This window comes from Chlorocebus sabaeus, chromosome 21 (assembly GCF_047675955.1).
Source record: "Chlorocebus sabaeus isolate Y175 chromosome 21, mChlSab1.0.hap1, whole genome shotgun sequence".
Taxonomy (NCBI): Eukaryota; Metazoa; Chordata; class Mammalia; order Primates; family Cercopithecidae; genus Chlorocebus; species Chlorocebus sabaeus.
This window is the reverse complement of record NC_132924.1, coordinates 121,389,906-121,412,417: the sequence shown is the minus strand read 5'-3', so window position 1 is coordinate 121,412,417 and position 22,512 is coordinate 121,389,906. Positions and strand designations below refer to the sequence as shown.

Genomic DNA, 22,512 nt, shown 5'->3' with positions numbered 1-22,512 from the left:
CCATTTACATTTAAGGTTAATATTGTTATGTGTGAACTTGATCCTGTCATTGTGATATTAGCTGGTTATTTTGCTCGCTAGTTGATGCAGTTTCTTCCTAGCATCGATGGACTTTACATTTTGACATGTTTTTGCAATGGCTGGTACCTGTTGTTCCTTTCCACGTTTAGTGCTTCCTTCAGGATCTCTTGTAGGGCAGGCCTGGTGGTGACAAGATCTCTAAGCATTTGCTTATGTGTAAAGGATTTTATTTCTCCTTCACTTATGAAACTTAGTTTGGCTGGATATGAAATTCTGGGTTGAAAATTCTTTAAGAATGTTGAGAGATGCACCACGGCTTCGGTAGCGACAGCAGCTCTACGAGGGCCTGAGCTGTGCAAGCACCTCCCCCAGGAGACCGTTGCAGTCGGCCAGCCCCCTTCTCCACGGTAACCATGTGCGACCGAAAGGCCGTGATCAAAAATGCGGACATGTCGGAAGAGATGCAACAGGACTCGGTGGAGTGCGCTACTCAGGCGCTGGAGAAATACAACATAGAGAAGGACATTGCGGCTTATATCAAGAAGGAATTTGACAAGAAGTACAATCCCACCTGGCATTGCATCGTGGGAAGGAACTTCGGCAGTTACGTGACACATGAAACCAAACACTTCATCTACTTCTACCTGGGCCAAGTGGCCATTCTTCTGTTCAAATCTGGTTAAAAGCATGGACTGTGCCACACACCCAGTGATCCATCCAAAAACAAGGACTGCAGCCTAAATTCCAAATACCAGAGACTGAAATTTTCAGCCTTGCTAAGGGAACACCTCGATGTTTGAACCTTTGTTGTGTTTTGTACAGGGCATTCTCTGTACTAGTTTGTTGTGGTTATAAAACAATTAGCAGAATAGCCTACATTTGTATTTATTTTCTATTCCATACTTCTGCCCATGTTGTTTTCTCTCAGTCCATTCCTTTAAAAAATAAATCTGTTGCAGATGTGGGAAAAAAAAAAAAAAAAAGAATGTTGAATATTGGCCCCCACTCTCTTCTGGCTTGGAGAGCTTCTGCCGAGAGGTCTGCTGTTAGTCTGATGGGCTTCCCTTTGTGTGTAACCTGACCTTTCTCTCTGGCTGCCCTTAACATTTTTTCCTTCATGTCAACTTTGGTGAATCTGACAATTATGTGTCTTGGAGTTGCTCTTCTTGAGGAGTATCTTTGTGGCGTTCTCTGTATTTCCTGAATTTGAATGTTGGCCTGCCTTACTAGGTTGGGGAAGTTCTCCTGGATGATATCCTGCAGAGTGTTTTCCAACTTGGTTCCATTTTCCCTGTCACTTTCAGGCACACCAATCAGACATAGATTTGGTCTTTTCACATAATCCCATGTTTCTTGGAGGCTTTGTTCATTTCTTTTTACTCTTTTTTCTCTGCAATTCTCTTCTCATTTCATTCATTTGATCTTCAATCGCTGATACTCTTTCTTCCAGATGATCGAGTTGGTTACTGAAGCTTGTGCATTTGTCACGTAGTTCTCGTGTTATGGTTTTCATCTCTATCAGTTCTTTTAAGGACTTCTCTACATTGGTTATTCTAGTTAGCCATTCATCAAATCTTTTTTCAAAACTTTCTTTGCGCTGGTTACGTAGTTCCTCCTTTAGCTCTGAGAAGTTTGATAGACTGAAGCCTTCTTCTCTCGACTTGTCAAAGTCATTCTCTGTCCAGCTGTGTTCCGTTGCTGGCAATGAGCTGCATTCCTTTGGAGGGGGAGATGTGCTCTGATTTTTTGAATTTCCAGCTTTTCTGCACTGCTTTTTCCCCATCTTTGTGGTTTTATCTGCTTTTGGTCTTTGATGATGCTGACTTACTGATGGGGTTTTGGTATGGGTGTCCTTTCTCTTTGTTAGTTTTCCTTCTAACAATCAGCTGTAGGTCTGTTGGAGTTTGCTTGAGCTCCACTCCAGACCCTGTTTGCCTGGGTATCAGCAGCAGAGGCTGCAGAAGATAGAATATTGCTGAACAGCAAGTGTTGCTGTCTGATTCTTGCTCTGGAAGCTTCATCTCAGGGGTGTACCCTGCCATGTGAGGTGTGAGGTGTGGGTCTGCACCTAGTGGGGGATGTCTCCCAGTTAGGCTACTCAGGGGTCAGGGACCCACTTGAGCAGGCAGTCAGTCCATTCTCAGATCTCAGCCTCCATGCTGGGAGATCCACTGCTCTCTTCAAAGCTGTCAGACAGGGGCATTTACCTCTGCCGAGGTTTCTGCTGCTTTTTGCCTACTGAGTAATTCTATTGCCTGTCAAGGCACTAACCAGAAGCCTGTTCTCTCTTTATTATAAGGTGAAATACAGTCATGGGAGAGGTGTTAAAGGCATGCCAGAACCAAATAGAGACTTTCTCTTTTACAAAATCATAAGGGTTGAAAGACAAATGAACAGGAAATGACTTGCTTTGTATGTTACATGAGGCCATGTCTCTCTGCTCCCATAATCATGACCCCCTAGCTACATGTTGCACTGCTCCAGAAGCCAGAGACTGCACTACAAATGACATCTGTTGTGGTTGTGCAGTGTACAACCTGACCAACCATAAATGTCCCTCATTTTAGAAAACACTGATTGATAGAGCCCAAAAGGCATTGGAGAGGTAACAAATAGCTCAGTCAGTAGTGTTACAGAAGAGAAAAAAATCTTATTACATGGAGACAGCATACCTTAGAACCTATTTTCTGTTTTTATCATTTAATATGATTTCAGACAGTAGAAAGACACATACGGGAGCAGAAAGATCACAAGACCTATGGGTAGATGTCTTCAATTCTAATTTCCATTCTAATACCAAGTTCCTACAAAACAAACATCCTGGTATAGGCATGAATTGACTAGCCCTGGTTGATCACCAAGATCCCTTTAAGGCCATATGATTCCTTACTCTTCACAGCAAGGCACCTGCTATATTTTCAGAAAAGCGCAGCCCTCATTTTAAAGCAGCATCTTTTTCTATCTTTCAAAGTAGGTTAGCAGCCAATTCAAAACACTGAGCAATAATTTGACATCTTCCTCAAATTGAGGTTCCTTCCTGGCATGCAGCCCTTTCCATAAGGAGGTGCTTTCAATGGAGCCACCAAGTCCTGCCTCACACCACAAATGTATTGTTCATTTGTTTGTTTCAAGTCTGCTTTTCCAGTTGCAAATAGGCAGATCAGTTCTCCTGAGATTTAGGTAAAAACGTCTCCTCTATCTGGGTGAGCTTCCTTATAAAATGGCCAGAGAGCCCTGTCTCTTTGTAAGTTTGATGGTACAGCCTTTCTATTTCTGATTTCACCACCTAAAGGCTTCACTGTTTCTCATAAACCATGTTTTGGGCAGTATTTGGGTATTCAGTTTTTTCTTTTGGTAACCTTATTTACCAAAGGGACCCTTTTATTTGGTGAGTGATTCTCGACCTTGGTCACATACTGGACACTCCTGGGGAGGGGGGTTTACATCACACACACCCATGTCCCCCGCATTCCCCCAAGGGTCTGATTTGGTCTGTCTGGGGTTTAGGACTAGATATTGGGATTTTTCTTTTTAAAAAATAATCATTCAGATGGCATCCTTTCCCTTTCACTCTCCCAAAGGAAGAGAAGAGTGATCGTCAGTGGCAAAAGGCAACTGCCGAATGCTCAGGAGTGAATGCTGAGCCGCCTCCTCGTAGTTTCCGCTGCTCCACAAGTTCAGAGAAACCTCTCTGGTAAGAAACTGTAGAAGTGGTGCATGGAAGTGTTACCAGAAAGGGTTCCTGATCCAGACCCTCAGAGAGGGTTCTTGGATCTTACACAAGAATCCAAGAATTTAGGATAAAAAGTGAAAGCAAGTTTATTAGTGTACTAGTCTGTTTTCACACTGCTGATAAAGACACACCTGAGACTGGGTACTTTATACAGGAAAGAGGCTTAATGGACTCACAGTTCCACATGGCTGGGGGAGCCTCACAATCATGGCAGAAGGCAAGGAGGAACAAGTCACATCTTACATGGATGGTGGCAGGCAAAGAGAGAGCTTGTGCAGGGAAACTCCCCTTTATAAAACCATCAGATCTTGTGAGACTTATTCACCATCACGACAACAGCATGGAAAGACCTGCCCCCATGATTCAGTCACCTCCCACCAGGTCCCTCCCAAAACACGTGGGAATTCAAGATGAGATTGGGGTGGAGACACAGTCAAATTGTATCAGTTAGGAAAGTAAAGGAATAAAAGAATAGCTGCTTCATAGAGCAGCCCCAAGGGCTGCTGGTTGCCCATTTTTATGGTTATTTCTTGATTATATGCTAAACAAGGGGTGGATTATTCATGCCTCCCCTTTTTAGGCCCTATAGGGTAACTTCCTGACATTGCTGTGGCATTTATAAACAGTCATGGTGCTGGCGGGAGTGTAGCAGTGAGGCTGACCAGAAGTCAATCTCATTGCCATCTTGGTTTTGATGGTTTTAGCTGGCTTCTTTACTGTAACCAGTTTTATCAGCAAAGTCTCTATGAGCTGTATCTTGTGCCAATGGCCTATTTCATCCTGTGACCAAATGCCCTAAGCTCCTGGGGAGGACCCAGTAGGTCTCAGCTTTATTTTACCCAGCCCCTATTAGAGATGGAGTTGCTCTGGTTCAGACACCTCTGACAGAAGTATAGTCTTAATCAGCATTTTAAAAAGCTCCCCAGGTAGTTCTAAAGTGCTTCCAAGATTGAGACGCACTACACACGATTAGAGCTTTTAAATTGCAGTGGTAAGTCACCCGGAAACCATGCTAAAAAACACAAATGCTGATTCAGTCAGTATGGGGTGGGGGCCTGAGAGTCTGCATTTCTAAAAAGCTTTCAGGAGACCCAGTGCTGCTTGTCGAGGTGCAAACTTCCCAGGTACCAGATGAGATAATCTACTTCCAAATGTCCTCTAGTCAAGCCACGCCTCACGAGCTCTCATGTGATTTTCTTCCTGTCCTAACCCTACACAGAATGAAGTACCTCATGCTATTTACAGGTAGGAAGGCATTTTTGTGTATACACTGTTTTGTTTTTAAATATCTGATAGCAACAAATCTTATTCTAGTCAAACATGAAATATTACTGGAAAAGTACAAAACCCTAAAGTCCAAATTTGGAGTGATGACCTTAGGCTCACAAAACCAGAGTGCAGTTGCTGATGTGGGGGATGCACTTAGAACCTGAGTTGGTATGGAACTTATTTTAAACTGAAGCCACAGAGAATTCAATAGGTGCAGAAAGAAGCCTTCTTGGTGCTTCCTTTATCTGACAAAAAGCAGAGATTTCTGGAAAAATGAGGCTGCCGTACTTCCCTCTTACAGGTGGCTTTTACTTCCAGGAAGAAGATCAAGAAACCCACCATAAGTCTTCTCCCCAGGGAAGTTTTATGGCCATGAACGTGATGCAGAGATCACTCAGGCCTGTATGAACAAGCACCATCCCAAACTCTTCATCTCTCATTTGTTCTTCTAGAAACCCGTGTATTCTTCCTATAGAGGCCTTTTCCCCCACCGCCTCTTTTCCCTACTAAGCTGGGCATACAAGTTTCTAGCTTTAGCTACTTACTGAGTTTCTTCTTTTTGAAGCTCCTATATGCATATAAATAAGGTCCCCTGCCCACCTGTTAATCTGTCTTTTATCAGTTTGATCTGCAGGCCCCCAGGTACTGAACTGAACAGGACAGAGGAAAAGTATTTCCTCCCTGACCCTGAGCAACTGGAGGCTGCTGTTAAGTAACCTTCCTTCATTTCTACATCTGTCCTCCGTCCCTCCTTCTAGCCCCTCAACCCACATTGTGTCTCATGTTCCTATTCACCTAAAAGAAAAAAGGAAAACAAATAATATTGTTTAAATAAACCTCTGCCTTATAGTTTGTAAACTGTTTTCTGTCGTTTTGTTTTGAGACAGAGTCTTGCTCTGTCACTCAGGCTGGAGTGCAGTGGCACCATCTCAGCTCAATGTAACCTCTGCCTCCTAGGTTCAAGCAATTATCCTGCCTCAGACTCCTGAGTAGCTGGGATTACAGGCATATGCCACCACGCCTGGCTAATTTTTGTATTTTTAGTAGAGACAGGATTTCACCATGTCGGTCAGGCTGGTCTCGAACTCCTGACCTCGTGATCTGCCCACCTCAACCTCCCAAAATGCTGGCATTACAGATGTGAGCCACTGAACCCGGTCAACTGTTTTCTGTCCTTGTAATTGGTGTAATTACAATTGGATTAATACTTCACCTGCTGGACACTGGGTAAGAACTCTCCAAGTATAAGTGGAAATTTTTCTGCAAATGGATCTCATGTTACATAGCACAGGCCTACTGTAATACCAGAGTTACAGAATTTGGACTTGAACATCAAATACTAACAGATATGTTCCCTGTGTACATTTTCATAAATCAATCACAAGAATCCTGTAATCCCAGCACTTTGGGAGGCCAAGGCAGGTGGATCACCTGAGGTTGGGAGTTCAAGACCAGTCTGTCCAACATGGTGAAATCCTGCCTTTACAAAAATACAAAAATTAACTGGGCATGATGGCGGGTGCTTGTAATCCCAGCTACTCAGAAGACTGAGGCAGGAGAATTGCTTGAACCTGGGAGGAGGAGGTTGCAGTGAGCTGAGATGGTGCCATTGTACTCCACCCTGGGCAACTGGGCAAGACTTTCTAAACTATCACCCACAAAGCATGATTTTTTAAAAATAAAGGAGCTAAAACTCTTAACAAAATAGATAAGATCTTATCTCACAGATCTTAACAAACAAGTTCCTAATTAAGTAATAATACATAGGAACTCATATTGGCCCAAGGTAGGATCTAGAGGTTTTAGAAACTAGTCTCTCGGCCCTGACTTAGACCACAGGTGCTCACAGCCTCAGGTAGTAGGTCCCTTTGACAGCGGAAGGACTCCTGCATTGCAAAGATCATTCATGGTATTTGTCTACTCGGGCATTCAGAGGAATTTATCTGAGAGATCTCTGTTCCTCTGTGGCCCTGACATGTCTTTTCTCCTCTTGTATTTTCACTCTTACTTTTCTTCTTTCAGCATTAGGAATGCTTTCCTTTGTTCAGGACAGCCCATGAGGAAAAGCCAGCCTGCTGTGTCATCTTAACAACATTCATAAAAGGGAATTCTTCATATGTGCCCTTGGCACACAGCACCCCGCGTCAGTTCTAGGAATCCATGTGTGAGGAACAAAGAGGATTGTTTCGTCTGTAAATGGGCTATTCTGACAACAGGGCAATTTTGGCTTCTCTCTAAGCTTCACAAAGCTTTGCAGCACAACCCTGGCAAGGAATCATGATGACAGTAGCTGATCTGAAGCCACACACACCATGTGCTGGGCCGGAACATGATTAAGGCAATCAAATGCACAAGGTTTAGAGAATGAACTGTTACAAGTTTGTAGGGGGAGAGGATTCAGAAGTCTTTACTCAACGTTCAAGCATTATAGCAAAATGTATCTAATATAATAATAACCATAATTAATATTATTGTAGCTAAACTTTAACACTTGCTACATGCTTGTGATTAAACACGTCAGATTTAAACACATCACTTTAAATAGAATTCCATGAGTTAGGTCTTATCTCCACTTAGGAAATGGGGAAACTGAGGAATGAGGTTATGAAAACTGCCCAAGGTTAATCTGCTGGTGAGAGGCAGGGATGGTGCTGGAATCCAGGCCTCCTAGCCGTTGCTTCCTGCCTCATCTTCCTGTTTTTAGCATCAGCAACATCACATGTTACCTGGAGACCCACTGAACGCTGGATTTGGAGGTTACACTCCCCTCCCCTTCTTCACCTTATGGGTGAAAAAGCAGACTTGGACAGGTCACTTGAGTTGCCCAAGGCCAATTTAGGTGGAGCTAGGAGTATGACCTAAGCCTCCTGAAATACAGCTTAATAGGCTTTCTGCCACCCCGGGTTATGTGTATACTCTTTCATCCAATTAATTTTTCAGCCAACAGCTACATCCTTTCATTTGAGCCCTGTGCTTTCAAATTACATGTCTTACCACTCAAAGAAGTGGGACTAAATCCACAGAGTTATGCAAGCTTAAAGGTACCTCTTAAAGATCTGGAAGCCTACAGTACAGTATTATTCATGTCAATACACAGCCAGGAGATGGATCTCTATATTGCCTTAGGTAACTCTCTTCTTAAATTAAAACACAGACTATGTTACAGCAAGTCATTGAGAGTCATAAGAGGCAAAAGTGAGAAAGTGAATTGATCAAATCACCCACAGTCATGGTGCAGACATCAGTTTAGGCAAGTCATCATTTAACCTAATTGAAGAGTTAATAGTTCCTACATTCTTTACCTTCAACTTTTTATTTCTGGCCCTGAGTACTTCAGATGTGCTGCCCTGAGAACTCCATACCACATTCCTTTGACCCTTCTTAATCCTCCAGTGACATTACCAGTGAGGTTCTGTTATTAAATCCATTCCATAGTCCCAAGAGACCGAGGTTTAAAGAAATGAATCAATGTGCCCGAGGTTGCTGGAGACTTTACCTGAATCCAAGTGATCCAGGTGCCAGGGGTCGGTGGCAGACGACATGGGGGAGAGGGTCAGCGGCGAGGCTCCGCAGTTGGACTCCACCAGCTCGCCCTGGATGTGGACGTGAGCCGAGGCGTTCGTCTGCCTCAAGGCGGCCTTGAGAGGGGCGATCTGGTTGAACTGGACTCTGGAGAGGCAACCAGTGAATCCTGGGGTATTGTATTTGTGAATCTCTTGGTCAATTTTCCCTGTTTCTAAAAGAAAAAAAGAAATGAAAATGTAATGCGACTGACCATAGTCCAGCTGTACAACATACCTGTCTTTGAATGCTTGTGTCCAAATCTTACATTTAGGTTTCAGTTTAAGATGTTACATTGTTTTAGGTGAAATATTAATGAGTCAATAAGACTTAGGGCTGCAGACTTTAAAGGAATCTTGTGTTAACAGAATATGGTAGGGTGAAAATAAGACTATATGCAATAAAATACATTTCTCAGTACCTTTTGGCTACTTCAGATGCTGCTGAAGCTCACCACAGTGACTTGGTCCTGATTGATTTTTCTCATCTTTTCTGATGCTTCCCTGACCCTCTTAACAAATTGAATAAAACAGCCCTGCTCTGCCCTCCTGGCAAACTATGGTTCTGTTTTGTATCCCTTACTTATTTTCTTCAGAAATCTTAAAACATAACAAAAATGAACAAGAATTCCAGCAGCCTGTACGTGAACATCCCCTTTCTTCAAAATCCAATCCCCTTGGAATTCTGAGATATACGGAATCCCTGCTAGAGTCTGATGGAGGTTTTGGCAGTCAGGAAACTTTCCCAACCCAGTCACAAATGTACACATGCCTTGATGAATCTCACCATCTCCCCGCCACCTGTAGGCTCAACATCTTCCCAAACTAACTCAGCTCAGAGGTGAGACTGAGTAGAGGCAGTTCCAAGGTACCAAGTGCAATGTACCCACACATTGTTATACCAGTTGAATCAATGTCTTTTGGCCCTCTGTCCCAGGTTTCTAACAGAAACAAATGTTGAAAAGGTCCTTAAATGCTTAAGAGCCCTTAGCTAGTGGGCCAGGTGGACTGACCTCAGAGCCTTTTAACCACTACTGGGAACTGTGTGAAAAGGGTAATTCCAGTGGCAGTGTCACAATTGCTCTGAGCAAGTGCTGCGTTAACCCCTCATGTCCCTGCCGACTCCCTGGGCTCACAGGAAGATTCTTTTGCCCCAGGGCTGAGGCAGGGTGCTGCGGGGGACCTGGATAAAGTGCCTTGTTCTTCTCCAGCATCTTTGTTCGCTTGCTTGCCCTTTGCTGAAGCCGTTCTGTTATCTATCGTGAACCAGTGTTTGTTTTATCTCGTCTGTTAGAGATCTGGGTAGAAAACTTCTGACTCCGGCTCCCTGTCATAGGGTCCCTGACAGTTTTCACAGCTTTGAGGAGGGCAGGTTTCCCTATGACACCACAGAAAATCAATCGTTTCAAAGCCGTATCTATCTGCGGGGTCCCAATTTAACATGGAGTCCACACTTCTTAAAGAGCTGTCTTCCCCTTGGTATCTCCTTCTGAGGTGGCCTCCAGGGAGGGAGCCTGCGGCATGGGGTTCCGATGGTGGAGCAGGGAGAGATCGTGGGTGGCAGCAGAGGTGTCCAGGCCCAGGCCTGTGGGGCTGCGAGCACTGGCAGAAGCGTCCACTGAGCAGCAGAAGCTGGGGCTGGATGGCAAGAATGAGCCCTGGCGAATGACCTGCTCTCACGTTTCCGTTCTCTTTGGGGCTCTTTCACTCTCTTTAGCTTTTCTCCTTTCTGGGCCTTCTCCCTTTTGGGGAAAATTCCCAGTGTTTCGACTGTTGTTTCTTTCCTATAAGGCAGCAGGGTCACCAAAAGGAGGATTCTGATGCCCTGGAGGGCAGAACCAGTATTTCCCAAACTGGAGTGTGTTCCACATCTAGTTGATGTGCCCCTTTCCTAGAGACCCTTGGCTGGGACCAATTCCCCTGGGGGGACCAAAGTGCAGTAGATGCTCTGGAGTTTGCAGGACCTGATGGTTCCAACTGAGGGCCATGTGATAAGAATAATATTGATACAATGGTAGAGAAAGGTGGCAGAGAAAATCTAGGCAGAAAGGGGCGGGTTCCTGTCAAACCCTCACCCTCAAGCCAGAAACTGCAGCCCAAAGTGAGAACTTACATCCCTGTTTTCTGGCTCAAATGTTGCCTTTTCCAAAACCACCCATGGCCCTGCCCCACTGAATCTTGTGCCTATAAAAACCCCATACTCAGCTGGCAGAGAGAAGAGAAGCAGCTGGATGTTGGCGACTATAGTTGGACATTGGAGAGAAGCAGCTGGACTTCAGAAGGACAACTTGACATGTAACATCAGAGAAGAATCTAGCCAGAGATGGCTGGATTTCAGGAGAAGATTACCTTCCTTTCCATCCCCTTTTCAACTTCCCTTCCTGCTGAGAGCCACTTTCACTGGCAATAAAATCCCCCACATTTATCATCCTTCAATTTGTTTGTGTGACGTCATTTCTCCTGGATGCAGGACAAGAGCTTGGGCGCTGCTAGTGTGGATACAAAAGGCTGTCCCACTTGCTGTTTGTCCTCACTGGCAGAAGGCAGCTGCCTCACGTGAAAAGGCAGAGGGACCACTGAGCTAACACTTAGGCCGTCTGGGGACAGCAGAGCTGAAAGCACTGTAACATGCCCTCTGGGGCTTCAGGGGTTGTAGGCACCACCCCTAGATGTTGCCGCGGAGCCTACAGAGTTCATTCCTGTTGACGCTCAAAAGCGCCCCCCCTGGCTCCTGCACCCACTCACCCATGTGCTTCCCCCCACAAGAGGTGGAGCACAGTGGGGCCAAGTGAGTGGAGTTTGCTTCTGGCAGTGCCTAAGTGGCTGGAACATTCGTGTACTCCAGTTCCTGCCTCATTCGCATGCATGCTTCCTCCCATGAGGAGTTGAAAGCTGTGGGCTGGGTAATTGAGGGCACCCCTGTTGCAAGTCCCACAAAGGGGTGAGGGAAATATCCTGCTTCAACATTAGAGCACAGACCAAGGGCAGTACACGTGGCAGGGCACTGTGCTTAGTACTTATTATGCAGTATCCCATTAAGTCTCCTGGCACCCCTCTGGGCTAAATAGGATTGTCCCCCAAGTGACAGATGAGGAAACTGAGGCTTAGAGAAGTTAAGGCTTTGCCAATGAATAAACATTTATGTTTCATATAAAAAAGCAGAACTCAAATATTTTGCATTAGTCTCAATTTTTCTTTGAAAAATAGACTATATTATGTTTTATATTCATATAGACTTTTGATATTTCTAGTCAGGAACCCCATAGAAATGGTAGAGTGAGGGTTTTAGAAAAAAGGTAACTGGTTGTTAAAACTGCTTTGACATTGTGTTTCATTAGAGGTTGAGCCAACAATTTGATTTTCAAAAATGTGGTGAACTGATATCAAATCTTCATTAGCATCATTTAAAGCACCAGAAAGTTACAGAAATGCCTGTCTGGAGTAAGATTCCATATTTCTTAAGAACATCTACAAATGATAGCATAGCCATCACTTTTGAATTTATTACAAGTAAATTATGTTACTCTATAATTGATTAGACTAGTCTCTACTGAAATCAAATATTAAAATATTTACTGTAAGAAACAATGTTCTGCCTGGAGGTATCTTGGGTAAGGTGTTATTTGTGGGGGAAACTTGCTTTAAAAATGCAAATTTTAGAAATGCAGTACAATCACTTTAAAATTAGATTCTCAAGTGGCAATCAGTACTTTAATGTCTTATATTCATAATGATATGGGTTATAGAAAATAGCCCACTTAAAACACTGACACAATTCCGGGTAACACGTTAAAATGAAATGCTCATGACAGTCCTTTTAAGGAAATGCAGCACCTCCATTTGCGATGCATTAGCATGCTTTCCCGCTCTTTGTTCACTTACTGAATGCCAAGTGAGGGGCAGGAGTGTTGTGAGAGATGAAAGAGAAAAGGGCACCTGAGCAGGAAACACAGGGAGAATAAAGCCAGTTCCACGGAGGACAGAGCTGTGCTCGGGGCCTTGTGTACACGCTTGAGCTCCTTTGCAGCAACTGGACAAGCATTTATTTATTTGGACAGGGATGGATGGATGGATGGATGGATTTATTTATTTATTTACGAGACAGGTTCTTGCTCTGTCATCCAGGCTGGAGTGCAAGGCACAATCTCAGCTCACTGCAGCCTCGACCTCCTAGGCTCAAGTGATCCTCCCACCTCAAGCCTCTTGTGTAGCTGGAACCACACTTGTGTGCTACCATGCCGGACTAATTTTTTTTAGTATTTTTTGTAGAGGCGGGGTTTTGTCATGTTACCCAGGTTGGTCCCAAACTCCTAGGCTCCGGCGATCCACCCACCTCGGCCTCCCACAGTGCTGGGATTACAGGCGTGAGCCACTGTGCCCGGCCTGGATACGCATTTAGATGTGACTTATCGAAGGAGATTCCTTATTTTCCTTTGAGATTATTCAAATGCACCTATGTCTTCTTCTTGTGTATTCCATGGAATCTATTCACCAGATGATTTTTGTTAGGTTTTTATATCTTTTAGTTTTCTATCAATGTTCCTTTTTGGGGAAGGGGGATGTGATATTATAAGATACAAAGAATCACTATCAACTTCATTTTCTACTTTTTATGAAGCAGGCAAAAGATTTTAGGGCATCAATGAGACTTAAATTTAAGACTCTTGATAACTATCTACTGTCTGCTCCCCACTGTGCTAGGGATTGTGGAAGTCACCCCTTCATAGAGTCTGCAGGGTCAACACAAACGGCCAAACCTGGTTCTAGCCCTAACACAGCACATGGTCGTTCTGCAGAGACCGTAGTACAGCTGGCCCCAAAGCACTGCCCACCGTTCTGCTCCTTCTTTCTGTTCTGGGGTGAAGTATGTTGACTGGTGGCACTGGGGGTCTTTAGGTAATTCACAGACTGGGAGCTAAATAACATCCAATCTTATTCCTTCCCCAATTCCCTTTCAATTCCTCAGAGTCTCAGGCTGGTGCAGTGTGGGGCTGGACTATCTTTATCATGGTGTCAACACTTGCTATTTTCCCTTTTTAACAAAGAGAGGTCAGACCTCAGACCTGGATGCTTCGGTGCGCAACAGTGCTGAATTTCATTATATTTTTATATTATGCATTTTTAGCACCACCGTGTCGTGAGAGCAAGCGATACTGGCATTTCATTTCATAGCAGTATTGCAAAATTTCTCTTTAACATAAACTTTTTAACATAAATATATTTAAGTAAAAATGGTGAGTCTGTTTAAAGGACAATGTTAAGTAAACAGTAAAGGAGGCCACTAGAAATGGTAAAAATGTCATCAGAAATGACAAAAATCCTGACATTGGTTCTCAAATGACTCTTGTTTGGGCAACACTGTCGTGGATAGAGGACTTTGATGCCTCTCTAAGCCCCTGGATGTTCTCAGGTGTAATCCGCCCTCCCCCCTCACACTCAGTACCAGTCACTATCCATCACTTTAGAACACCAGAGACCCCCGCTCAGTAGGGCTTCCTCCTGGATTCTGCTCCCGGCTCTACCTAACTGGACCAGGTGTGTTCCTGCTCTCTTCGGATGGGCCAGAGGCCTGTTGTGCCTTTCCTAGAATTAAAGTTTTCTTGACAACTGGGACTAAATGTCACTTCTCTTTGCGTTCCTCAAAAATAATGCCTTGCACAAAGTAATCACCAGTGACTGTAGGAATGAATATACAGATGCTTTTCAACTTATAATGGGGTTACCTTCCCGTATACCCATCGTAAGGTGGAAATATTGTAAATAAAAAATGCATTAAATACACATAACCTACTGAATATCATAGCATAGCCCAGCCTACCTTAAACATACTCAGAACACTTATATTAGTCTACAGTTGAGTAAAGTCATCTAACACAACACCTATTTTATAATAAAATGTTGAAAGTAGAAAACAGAATGGTTGTAGGGGTATTCAAAGTATGGTTTCTACTGAATGCATATCACTTTTAAACCATGGTAAAGTTGAAAACTTGTAAGTGGAACCTTAAGTCAGGGACTGTCTGTGACTGAAACCATCTATTCAACAGTCTGTCATTTGTAGTTTGGTTGTGTGGGATGGGACCAAGTACTATGGAAATTAGAACAATCATAGTTAGCTGTAGTCAAAGTTTGTTTTTCAGCTTCATAGGGTAAACAGGTGCAGAACGCAACCAGAAAAGAGGAGGGGGAGGTATTCATCATATTCAGGAATTCAGCAGCGTATTCAGAACCAGTAGATGATTATATGTTATCTCTAGCAGTACTAGTACCTGAAAATCTGTCTCATTAAAAATGGACTTGTCTTTCAAAACACTGTTGTATTGCTCTAAAACTGACACCCAGAGGAACTGATAACTTTCTCTCCTATGAAGGAAGGCAGGACTTAATCCTGAACACCCATTGCTACATAAACCCTCCACAGTCCTGATGCATAAAACCCTCCACAGGCCTGATGCATAAAACCCTCCACAGGCCTGATGCATAGAACAGTGGTTCGACAGCACCTCATGGAATAAGTAGAAAGTCGGTTTGAAATCACTGCCTGGGTGAAGTTTTAACTACTACTTGGAAGATCAGACTGAAGTACAATAGGTGAGTGGTCACCTGATGTACACTTGAAAACATGGCCAGGCGCTGCCAGGCCAGCACCTGAAGCTCCCAGTGGCTCCCAGGGTCAGGGCTGGGCATCTGGGCCTCTTGGAGAGAGAGTAGAATTTGCATTGATCAAGTAGGATTCCGTTTTTCCATTCTAGTCCCATTTGGACAGAGTTGAATGAACGGGAGTCTAAATGGTTAGTGGAATAAATCAGTGGGAAGTAACCATAACAACAACAGCAACAAAAAGCCAAGAGCATTCATCTAAAAAAAGCAACACAACATCTGATAAGCCTCATTCCTCAGTTTGAACGCGATCAAATGGTAAACGTCAGGCAGGGCATGGAAATGTTAGCATCTAGGTTCCCCGTCAGCTCCTGCTCTGACAGATGGCAGTTTTTGTTCAGAGATGTCTTGCCAATCAGCTGCCTTTCCAAAGATGCACAGCCAGAATTAAATCTGTATCCATCATTGATGTATATGATTAGGTACTATGACATTTTATTCATCCCTTAAATAAAGACATGAATGAAATATCATTGTATTTATTAGATGCTTTTCTCTCTTATGAAGACATATGCAGGACTAAAATATGCAGGTGTCATTTAAATCGTTCTTGACCTATGAAATGCACTAACTCAATTATGCGGAGGTAAAATGCTGGGAGAAGCAGAATCACTTTTCCTTCTACTGTCTCTACCACATTTTGAATTTTAATTATTTTTAGAGACGGGGTCTCACTGTCAGCCAGGCAGGAGTGCAGTGGTGTGATCACAGGCCTCGCTGTACCCTTGAACCCCTGGGCTCGAGTGATCTTTTCACCTTAGCCTCCTAAGTAGCTGGGACTATAGGTGCACACTACCATGCCTGACTTAATTAAAAAATTTTTTTTGTAGAGACAGGGTCTCATTATGTTGCCCTCCTGGCTTCAAGCAATCCTACCCCCTCAGCCTCCCAAAGTGCTGGGATTATAGGTGGGAGCCACTGCACCTGGCCTCTGCCGCATTTTAACTCATAAATCTTTGTATAAGGACTGATAAAACAAAACTGGATTTTTTCTTTCCAGAGTCAACAATAAAAAAGAAATGTCTTAATATAGCCCACTACACTTTTGCAAAAAGATGAAGTATTACATTTTTATTTATCAATTTATCACAGCTCCTGAGCTTTCGGGGACACTAAATAGGTTGAAATTGTCACTCACATTTCTTTTCTTCTTTTCTTTTTTTTTTTTTTTTGAGATGGAGTCTCGCTCTGTCACCCAGGCTGGAGTGCAGTGGCACAATCTTGGCTCACTGCAACTTCCACCTCCCAGGTTCAAGCAATTCTCTGCCTCAGCCTCCCAAATAGCTGAGATTACAGGTGTCCGCCACCATGCCTGGCTATTTTTTTTTGTTGTTGTTTTTTTAGTAGAGCGTGGGTTTCACCATCTTGGCCAGGTTGGTCTTGAACTCCTGACTTCGTAATCCACCTGCCTTGGCCTCCCAAAGTGTTGAGATTATAGGCGTGAGTCACCGGGCCTGGTGTCATTTGCATTTCTAAAATCTAGACTGAAAACAAAAAACTTATGATTGCTGGTTAATCTTAGAATATAGTTGTAATGACCGGGCATTGTGGCTCACGCCTGTAATCCCAGCACTTCGGGATGCTGAGGCAGGTGGATCATGAGGTCAGGAGTTTGAGACTAGCCTGGCCAACATGGTGAAACTACATCTCTACTAAAGATACAAAACATTAGCTGGGCGTGGTGGTGGATGCCTGTAATCCCAGCTACTCGGGAGGCTGAGGCAGGAGACTCACTTGAAGCTGAGAAGCAGAGCTTGCAGTGAGCCGAGATTACACCATTGCACTCCAGCCTGGGCAACAGGGCGAGACTCTGTCTCAAAAAAAAAAAATATATATACACACACACACACACACACACACACACAGTTGTATATATACATATATAACTATATAGTTATGTATATATATTTACATATAGTTGTGTATATATATGTTATACTATATATAACTATATATAGTTACATATATACATGTAACTATATATATAGTTGTAATTACACAGTATCAAAAACATTGATACAAAAGAGAATTTATGATCCCTTAAATGTTTCCCAAACACCAGACATTTGGAATGGGTCGGAGCACACATCTGATATGTGGATTTTCCACTTCTTTCCTGGATGTTTCAAGTTGTCAGATGTAAGATAAAAAGCCTGGAAGGTGCTCATTCCTCAGCCTCAGGTGCCCTGCCACATGGCGTGATTTTTTAGGGCTAAGAATAACAAGCTCTGCTGAAAGTAACAAGACCTTTCAGAATAATGGACGTACCTGTCACTCAAACCACACAGCGGGGTGCTGTGATTTACTTCATGGGAAATTAGGTCTGATTTGACTTCTTTGAATCCCAGTAAATTGAAACTTTATGTGCTGGCTATTTGCTGCTGGGAGACAGAAACTAACGTGCGTCCTGAGTTTCTCGTGAGCTGGGAATGAACAGACCTGCTTCTTACTCACTGGAATGTTTCCACTTTTGCATTTTAACTTGGTAGCAGCAGAAATAGAATCCTGTGGACGAAATTACCAACTGAAATGTAGTACAGAAAAATAATTTATCTCTGTGTGTGCTCCGCTTCTGCTTAAATGTTTTTTTTGGCTTTGGAGAACGATGTTAAACTCTAGCCAACACCTTAAAAACAAAAAGAGAGCTTCAGTTGTCAAGCTTTTCCTTAATTCCTCTCCAAGTCACTGGTAGGTATGCCGGCCAAGACTAGCAGAGGGCCATTTGAAACGAACGCCGGGCAGCAGGAAAATCTGGGACAATGGGGAAAAAAGGGTAGAAAGGTGTTTACCTCATACATTTCACCAGCAGCATAACAAAGGGTAGGCTAGGAAAAGTGTGTTAGCAAATTTTTTTATTTCCAGATATGTCAAGTTGAAAGATTCAGTAAAATAGAAAGTAGTCACTTTTTATTTTTCTTCCTTTGTTCTCAGTTGTACTATAATTCCTATCCCAGAAGGCCTCTAAAGCTATCTTATCCAAAAGAAAAAAAAAATCCTTTGAGGACTAAGATCTCATGAAAGCATAAACATCACGAAATGGACCTGAGGTAGGGGTTGAAAGCGACGGTTTCCCCAGGACCATGAGCCAGTCAAGCACACGAAGAAACCGAGAGGGAGAACTGTTTCTGGAAAGCATATTGGATGGTTCCCTTAATTGACACTCCATGTCACATAATTAACACAGGAAAAAATTAGAATCTCGGGACCTTGCCATATAAAATGATGTTCAGAAAACAGAGCCTAATGCTTTGAGACTGAACTTGAGGCTCCAGTGGATCATCACAAAATTTAAACCGTACGATCGCAACCACCTTGGATGTCACCAAGGGTCACAGTCCAGAGACCCATTGGGAGGCCTTCGGATGCGTCTTCCCGTCAACACCTATTCTCACTGCTGAACCTCCAAAGCGTCTAAATTTTCAGATTGGGGTAATAGCCTCCTAGGTGGGAGAACACTGAGAGAGGCCGTCTAAATTTCAGCAAAGCATTTTAGTAAGTTTCTCATGACATTTTTGTGGTCAAGACAAATAGATACGGTCTCATTGTAATATGTTTGAGGAGTACAGTCAGGCACCACATAATGAGGCTTTGGTCACGGATGGACCACGCATAGGAGGGTGGGCCCAGGAGATCACAATGGAGCTGAGATTTTTCTATTGCCTAGCATTTCTCATAATATGCTTTTTATCATTTATCATTATTTTAGAGTATACGTTTTTGTTGTTGTTGTTGTTTGAGACGGAGTCTCGCTCTGTCATCCAGGCTGGAGTGCAGTGGCACGACCTGAGCTACTACAACCTCCACCTACCGGGTTCAAGCGATTCTTTGTGCCTCAGTCTCCCAAGTAGCTGGGATTACAGGCACCCACCACCACCCCTGGCTAATTTTTGTATTTTTAGTAGGGACAGGGTTTCACCATGTTGGCCAGGCTGGTCTCGAACTCCTGACCTCGTGATCTGCTTGCCTCAGCCTCCCAAAGTGCTGGGATTACAGGTGTGAGCCACTGCGCCCGGCCTTTTTTTTTTTTTTTTTTTTTTTTCTAAAAAGGGTAACTGTGCAACAGCCTCAGGCAGGTCCTTCAGGAGCTATTCCAGAAGACGGCATTGTCATCACAGGAGATGACAGCTCCATGTGTGTCACTGCCCCTGAAGACCTCCCAGTGGGACAAGGTGTGGAGGTGGAAGACAGTGGTATTGATGATCCTTACCCTGTGGAGGCCAAAGCAAATGTGTGTATTTGTGTCTTAATTTTTAATAAAAAAACCTTACAAGTTAAAAATGAATTCTTAAATAGCAAAACCTTATAGAATACAGATATAAAAAGAAATTTTTTTTTTACAGCTGTATAATGTGTTTGTATTTTAACCTAAGTGTTATACAAAAACACAAAAAAGTCAAAAAGTCTGAAAACATTAAGAAGTCTATGAAGTTAGAAAAGGTACAGTATGCTAAGGTTAATTTATTTTATTATTTGTTTTGAGATGGAGTCTTGTTCTGTTGCCCAGGATGGAGTGTAGTGGCGCAATCTTTGCTCACAGTAACCTCTACCTCCTGGGTTCAAGTGATTCTCCTGCCTCAGCCTCCCAAGTAGCTGGGATTACAGGCATACGCCACCACACCAGGCTAATTTTTGTATTTTTAGTAGAGACAGGGTTTCACCGTGTTGGTCAGTCTGGTCTTGAACTCCTGACCTCAAGTGGTCCACCCTCCTCGGCCTCCCAAAGTGCTGGGATTACAAACGTGAGCTACTGCACCCAGCTGGTTAATTTATTATTGAAGAAAGAAAATTTTAAAAAATTTAATGTGGTCAAAGTGTCCAGTGCTTATAAAATCTACAGTAGTATAATGTTCTAGGCCTTCATATTCACTTACCACCCACTCACTCACCCAGAGCAACTTCCAGTCCTGCCAAGCTTCATTCCTGTTAGGTGCCCTATATAAGGGTACCAATTTTTTCTTTTTTTTTTGAGACAGAGTCTTGCTCTGTCCCCAGGCTGGAGTGCAGTGGCGCGATGTTGGCTCACTGCAACCTCCACCTCCCAGGTTCAAGCGATTCTCCTGCCTCAGCCTCCCGAGTAGCTGGGACTACAGGCACACATCACCACGCCCAACTGATTTTTTTTTTTTTTGTATTTTTACTAGAGACAGGGTTTCACCATGTTGGCCAAGCTGGTCTTGATCTCCTGACCTCGTGATCCGCCCGCCTCGGCCTCCCAAAGTGCTGGGATTACAGGCATGAGCCACCGCGCCTGGCCAATTTTTATCTTTTATATCACATTTTTACCATACTTTGTCTATGTTTAGTTAACAAATACCATTGTGTTACAGTTGCCTACAGTATTGAGTGCAGTAGCATGCTGCACAGGTCTGCAGCCTGGGAGCAATGGGCCGTAGCGTACAGCCTGGGTGTGTAGAAGGCTGCACCATCTGGGTTTGTGTAAGTGCACTCTGTGGTATTCACATAATGATGAAATTGCTTAATGACACTTTTCTCAGAACGTTTCCCTGTCGTTCAGTGATGTATTTTAAAGGTAGGTTAATCATGAGATGAACAGTGGTGGAATTTGATAAATAGGTAGAAATTGGCTTCAAAGAGAATTTTAGTGGTGATTCCAAGCCTACATTTAATCATTTTATTAACTTGGATCAAGACATCACTGGCACGTTGATGAATGTGCCATATGGCATTTAGTGAAAAGGGGTGGCTCCACTCAAGAGCACAGTATCATGAGCCAAAGGGACTCTGAGAGGCTAAAATGATTTCCCTAGATAGAACTAAATACAGTTTAGCAAAAACAGATAACCAATTTCTATAGCTGGAAATACCATCATGCCCCCCACCCCGACTCCCCAATCACCTTCAACACCGAATTGTACAGGACACACCTGGTAACTGCATGTAGCCCCCCTCCCCCTCCTTTGTTAGGACAATGGGGCTGATAGAACAAAACTGGATTTTTTTCCCCAGTTTTGTTTTCCAGCAACCCCTCAGGACTCTGGTATTTTTGTTAATTATACGGGATTTAGGAATTAAGAGTGAGACCTGGCTGAGTCATGAAAAGGATGGAGTCTATATTCCAATTTAGAAAGTGGTTTCTGAGACGGTCCTCTGGGGTGGTCAGAATACCCCAGAGAGGTGATCAATTGAGGACAGAGCGTCTTGAGCAGGAGGCAATAATAAACCGGGGTGTGTTTTGAGGATGGCACCATGCTTGAGATGGTGTCATGTGAAGCAGGGTGGAAGGAACTGTGGATGCTGAACGTGGGGAAGGGAAGACTCCGGAAGCACACCGTCACTGCCTTCAGGTGTTGGAAAGGCTGGCACCGGGGAGAAAGCTGAGACTTGTTCTGCAGGGCATTAATGGAAGGATGTTCAACCGGATCTTATATGGAAAGCAAATATGAGATCAAGTCTGCCAGGGTAGGTGTGGAGAAAGTGGCCCTGTAAGCCAAGGGGCTATTGAGTTCAATCCTGGATATCATTCCAACTGGTGGGGTGCGGTGGAAACACGAGGAAAGGGTGGGGTGGGGGGGGGGGTGGGGACCAGCCGTGCAGGAGAGAAGGCAAGTCCTCAGACCCCCGTTCTGTGTGGCACTGTGCAGAAGAGGGGAAGGCTTCCTCACTTCACCCTGTGTGCCAGTCCTTCATCTAACTAAATCTCCACAGAAAACCCACAAGATGGGGTTGAATGACCTTTTGTTATCCAGAAAAGAAACTGAGCCTGAGGAGTAAAGTCACCTGACTGAGGTCACTCTGTTAGAAGAGTGACCCTAGTGCCCCTAGTGCTGTCCCTGAGTCCCTCTGCGTGGAGGGATTCAGGCTCAGGCTCCAGGAACCAGACACCAGAGCTCCCTATCTGGGACCCAGCCACTGAGACATCAGGTCACAAAGACGGATAGAACCAGAGGCACTGGGGAGCCGGAGAGCTTTGGAAATGGGTGTCTTTATGTCCTTTTGCCTCAGTCTAGAGCTGAGATTTCTCAGAGGGCCAAATCAGGGGTAGGAAGAGGGTGCAGTGTGTCCTCCGAGGTGGGAGGAGGATAGGCCATTTGACCACATCTTTCTCTTCAGAGTTCACCGTTCCCACAGACACATTATATGTCATCCATTTTTATATAAATGGTGAGTTCCCAAATGGAATTTAAAGACAGTCTAGCAAATCTTTACATCTCTTGGAACTTAAAGCTTTTCCTTCACAGAATTCTAATCTCTCTTAAATAAGAGCCTATGAAACTGAGGGACATTATAATAACCTTCATTTAAAATTAG

General features: G+C 43.8%; 2 protein-coding genes and 1 pseudogene across 2 annotated transcripts in view; 1 reads left to right on the top strand and 2 right to left on the bottom strand.

Annotated features, from left to right (window-relative positions):
- Positions 1–22,512, bottom strand: part of CNTNAP2 (contactin associated protein 2) — a 2,242,274-nt gene that overhangs the window by 36,052 nt on the left and 2,183,710 nt on the right. Inside the window, exon 22 of the mRNA XM_073009464.1 lies at positions 8,520–8,759. Within this exon, the coding sequence (XP_072865565.1) occupies positions 8,520–8,759 (240 nt within the window). The remainder of the gene's footprint in view (positions 1–8,519; positions 8,760–22,512) is intronic.
- Positions 330–892, top strand: LOC103227169 (dynein light chain 1, cytoplasmic). Its single transcript, XM_007983333.3, has one exon. The coding sequence runs from the start codon at positions 435–437 to the stop codon at positions 702–704; it is 270 nt and encodes an 89-aa protein (XP_007981524.1). The 5' UTR covers positions 330–434; the 3' UTR covers positions 705–892.
- On the bottom strand, positions 3,563–3,753 carry LOC119621646 (small nucleolar RNA U3; annotated as a pseudogene).

Bases quoted from the DNA above. Each gene is read 5' to 3' on its own strand.
- LOC103227169 (XM_007983333.3), top strand. From the start codon at position 435: ATGTGCGACCGAAAGGCCGTGATCAAAAATGCGGACATGTCGGAAGAG.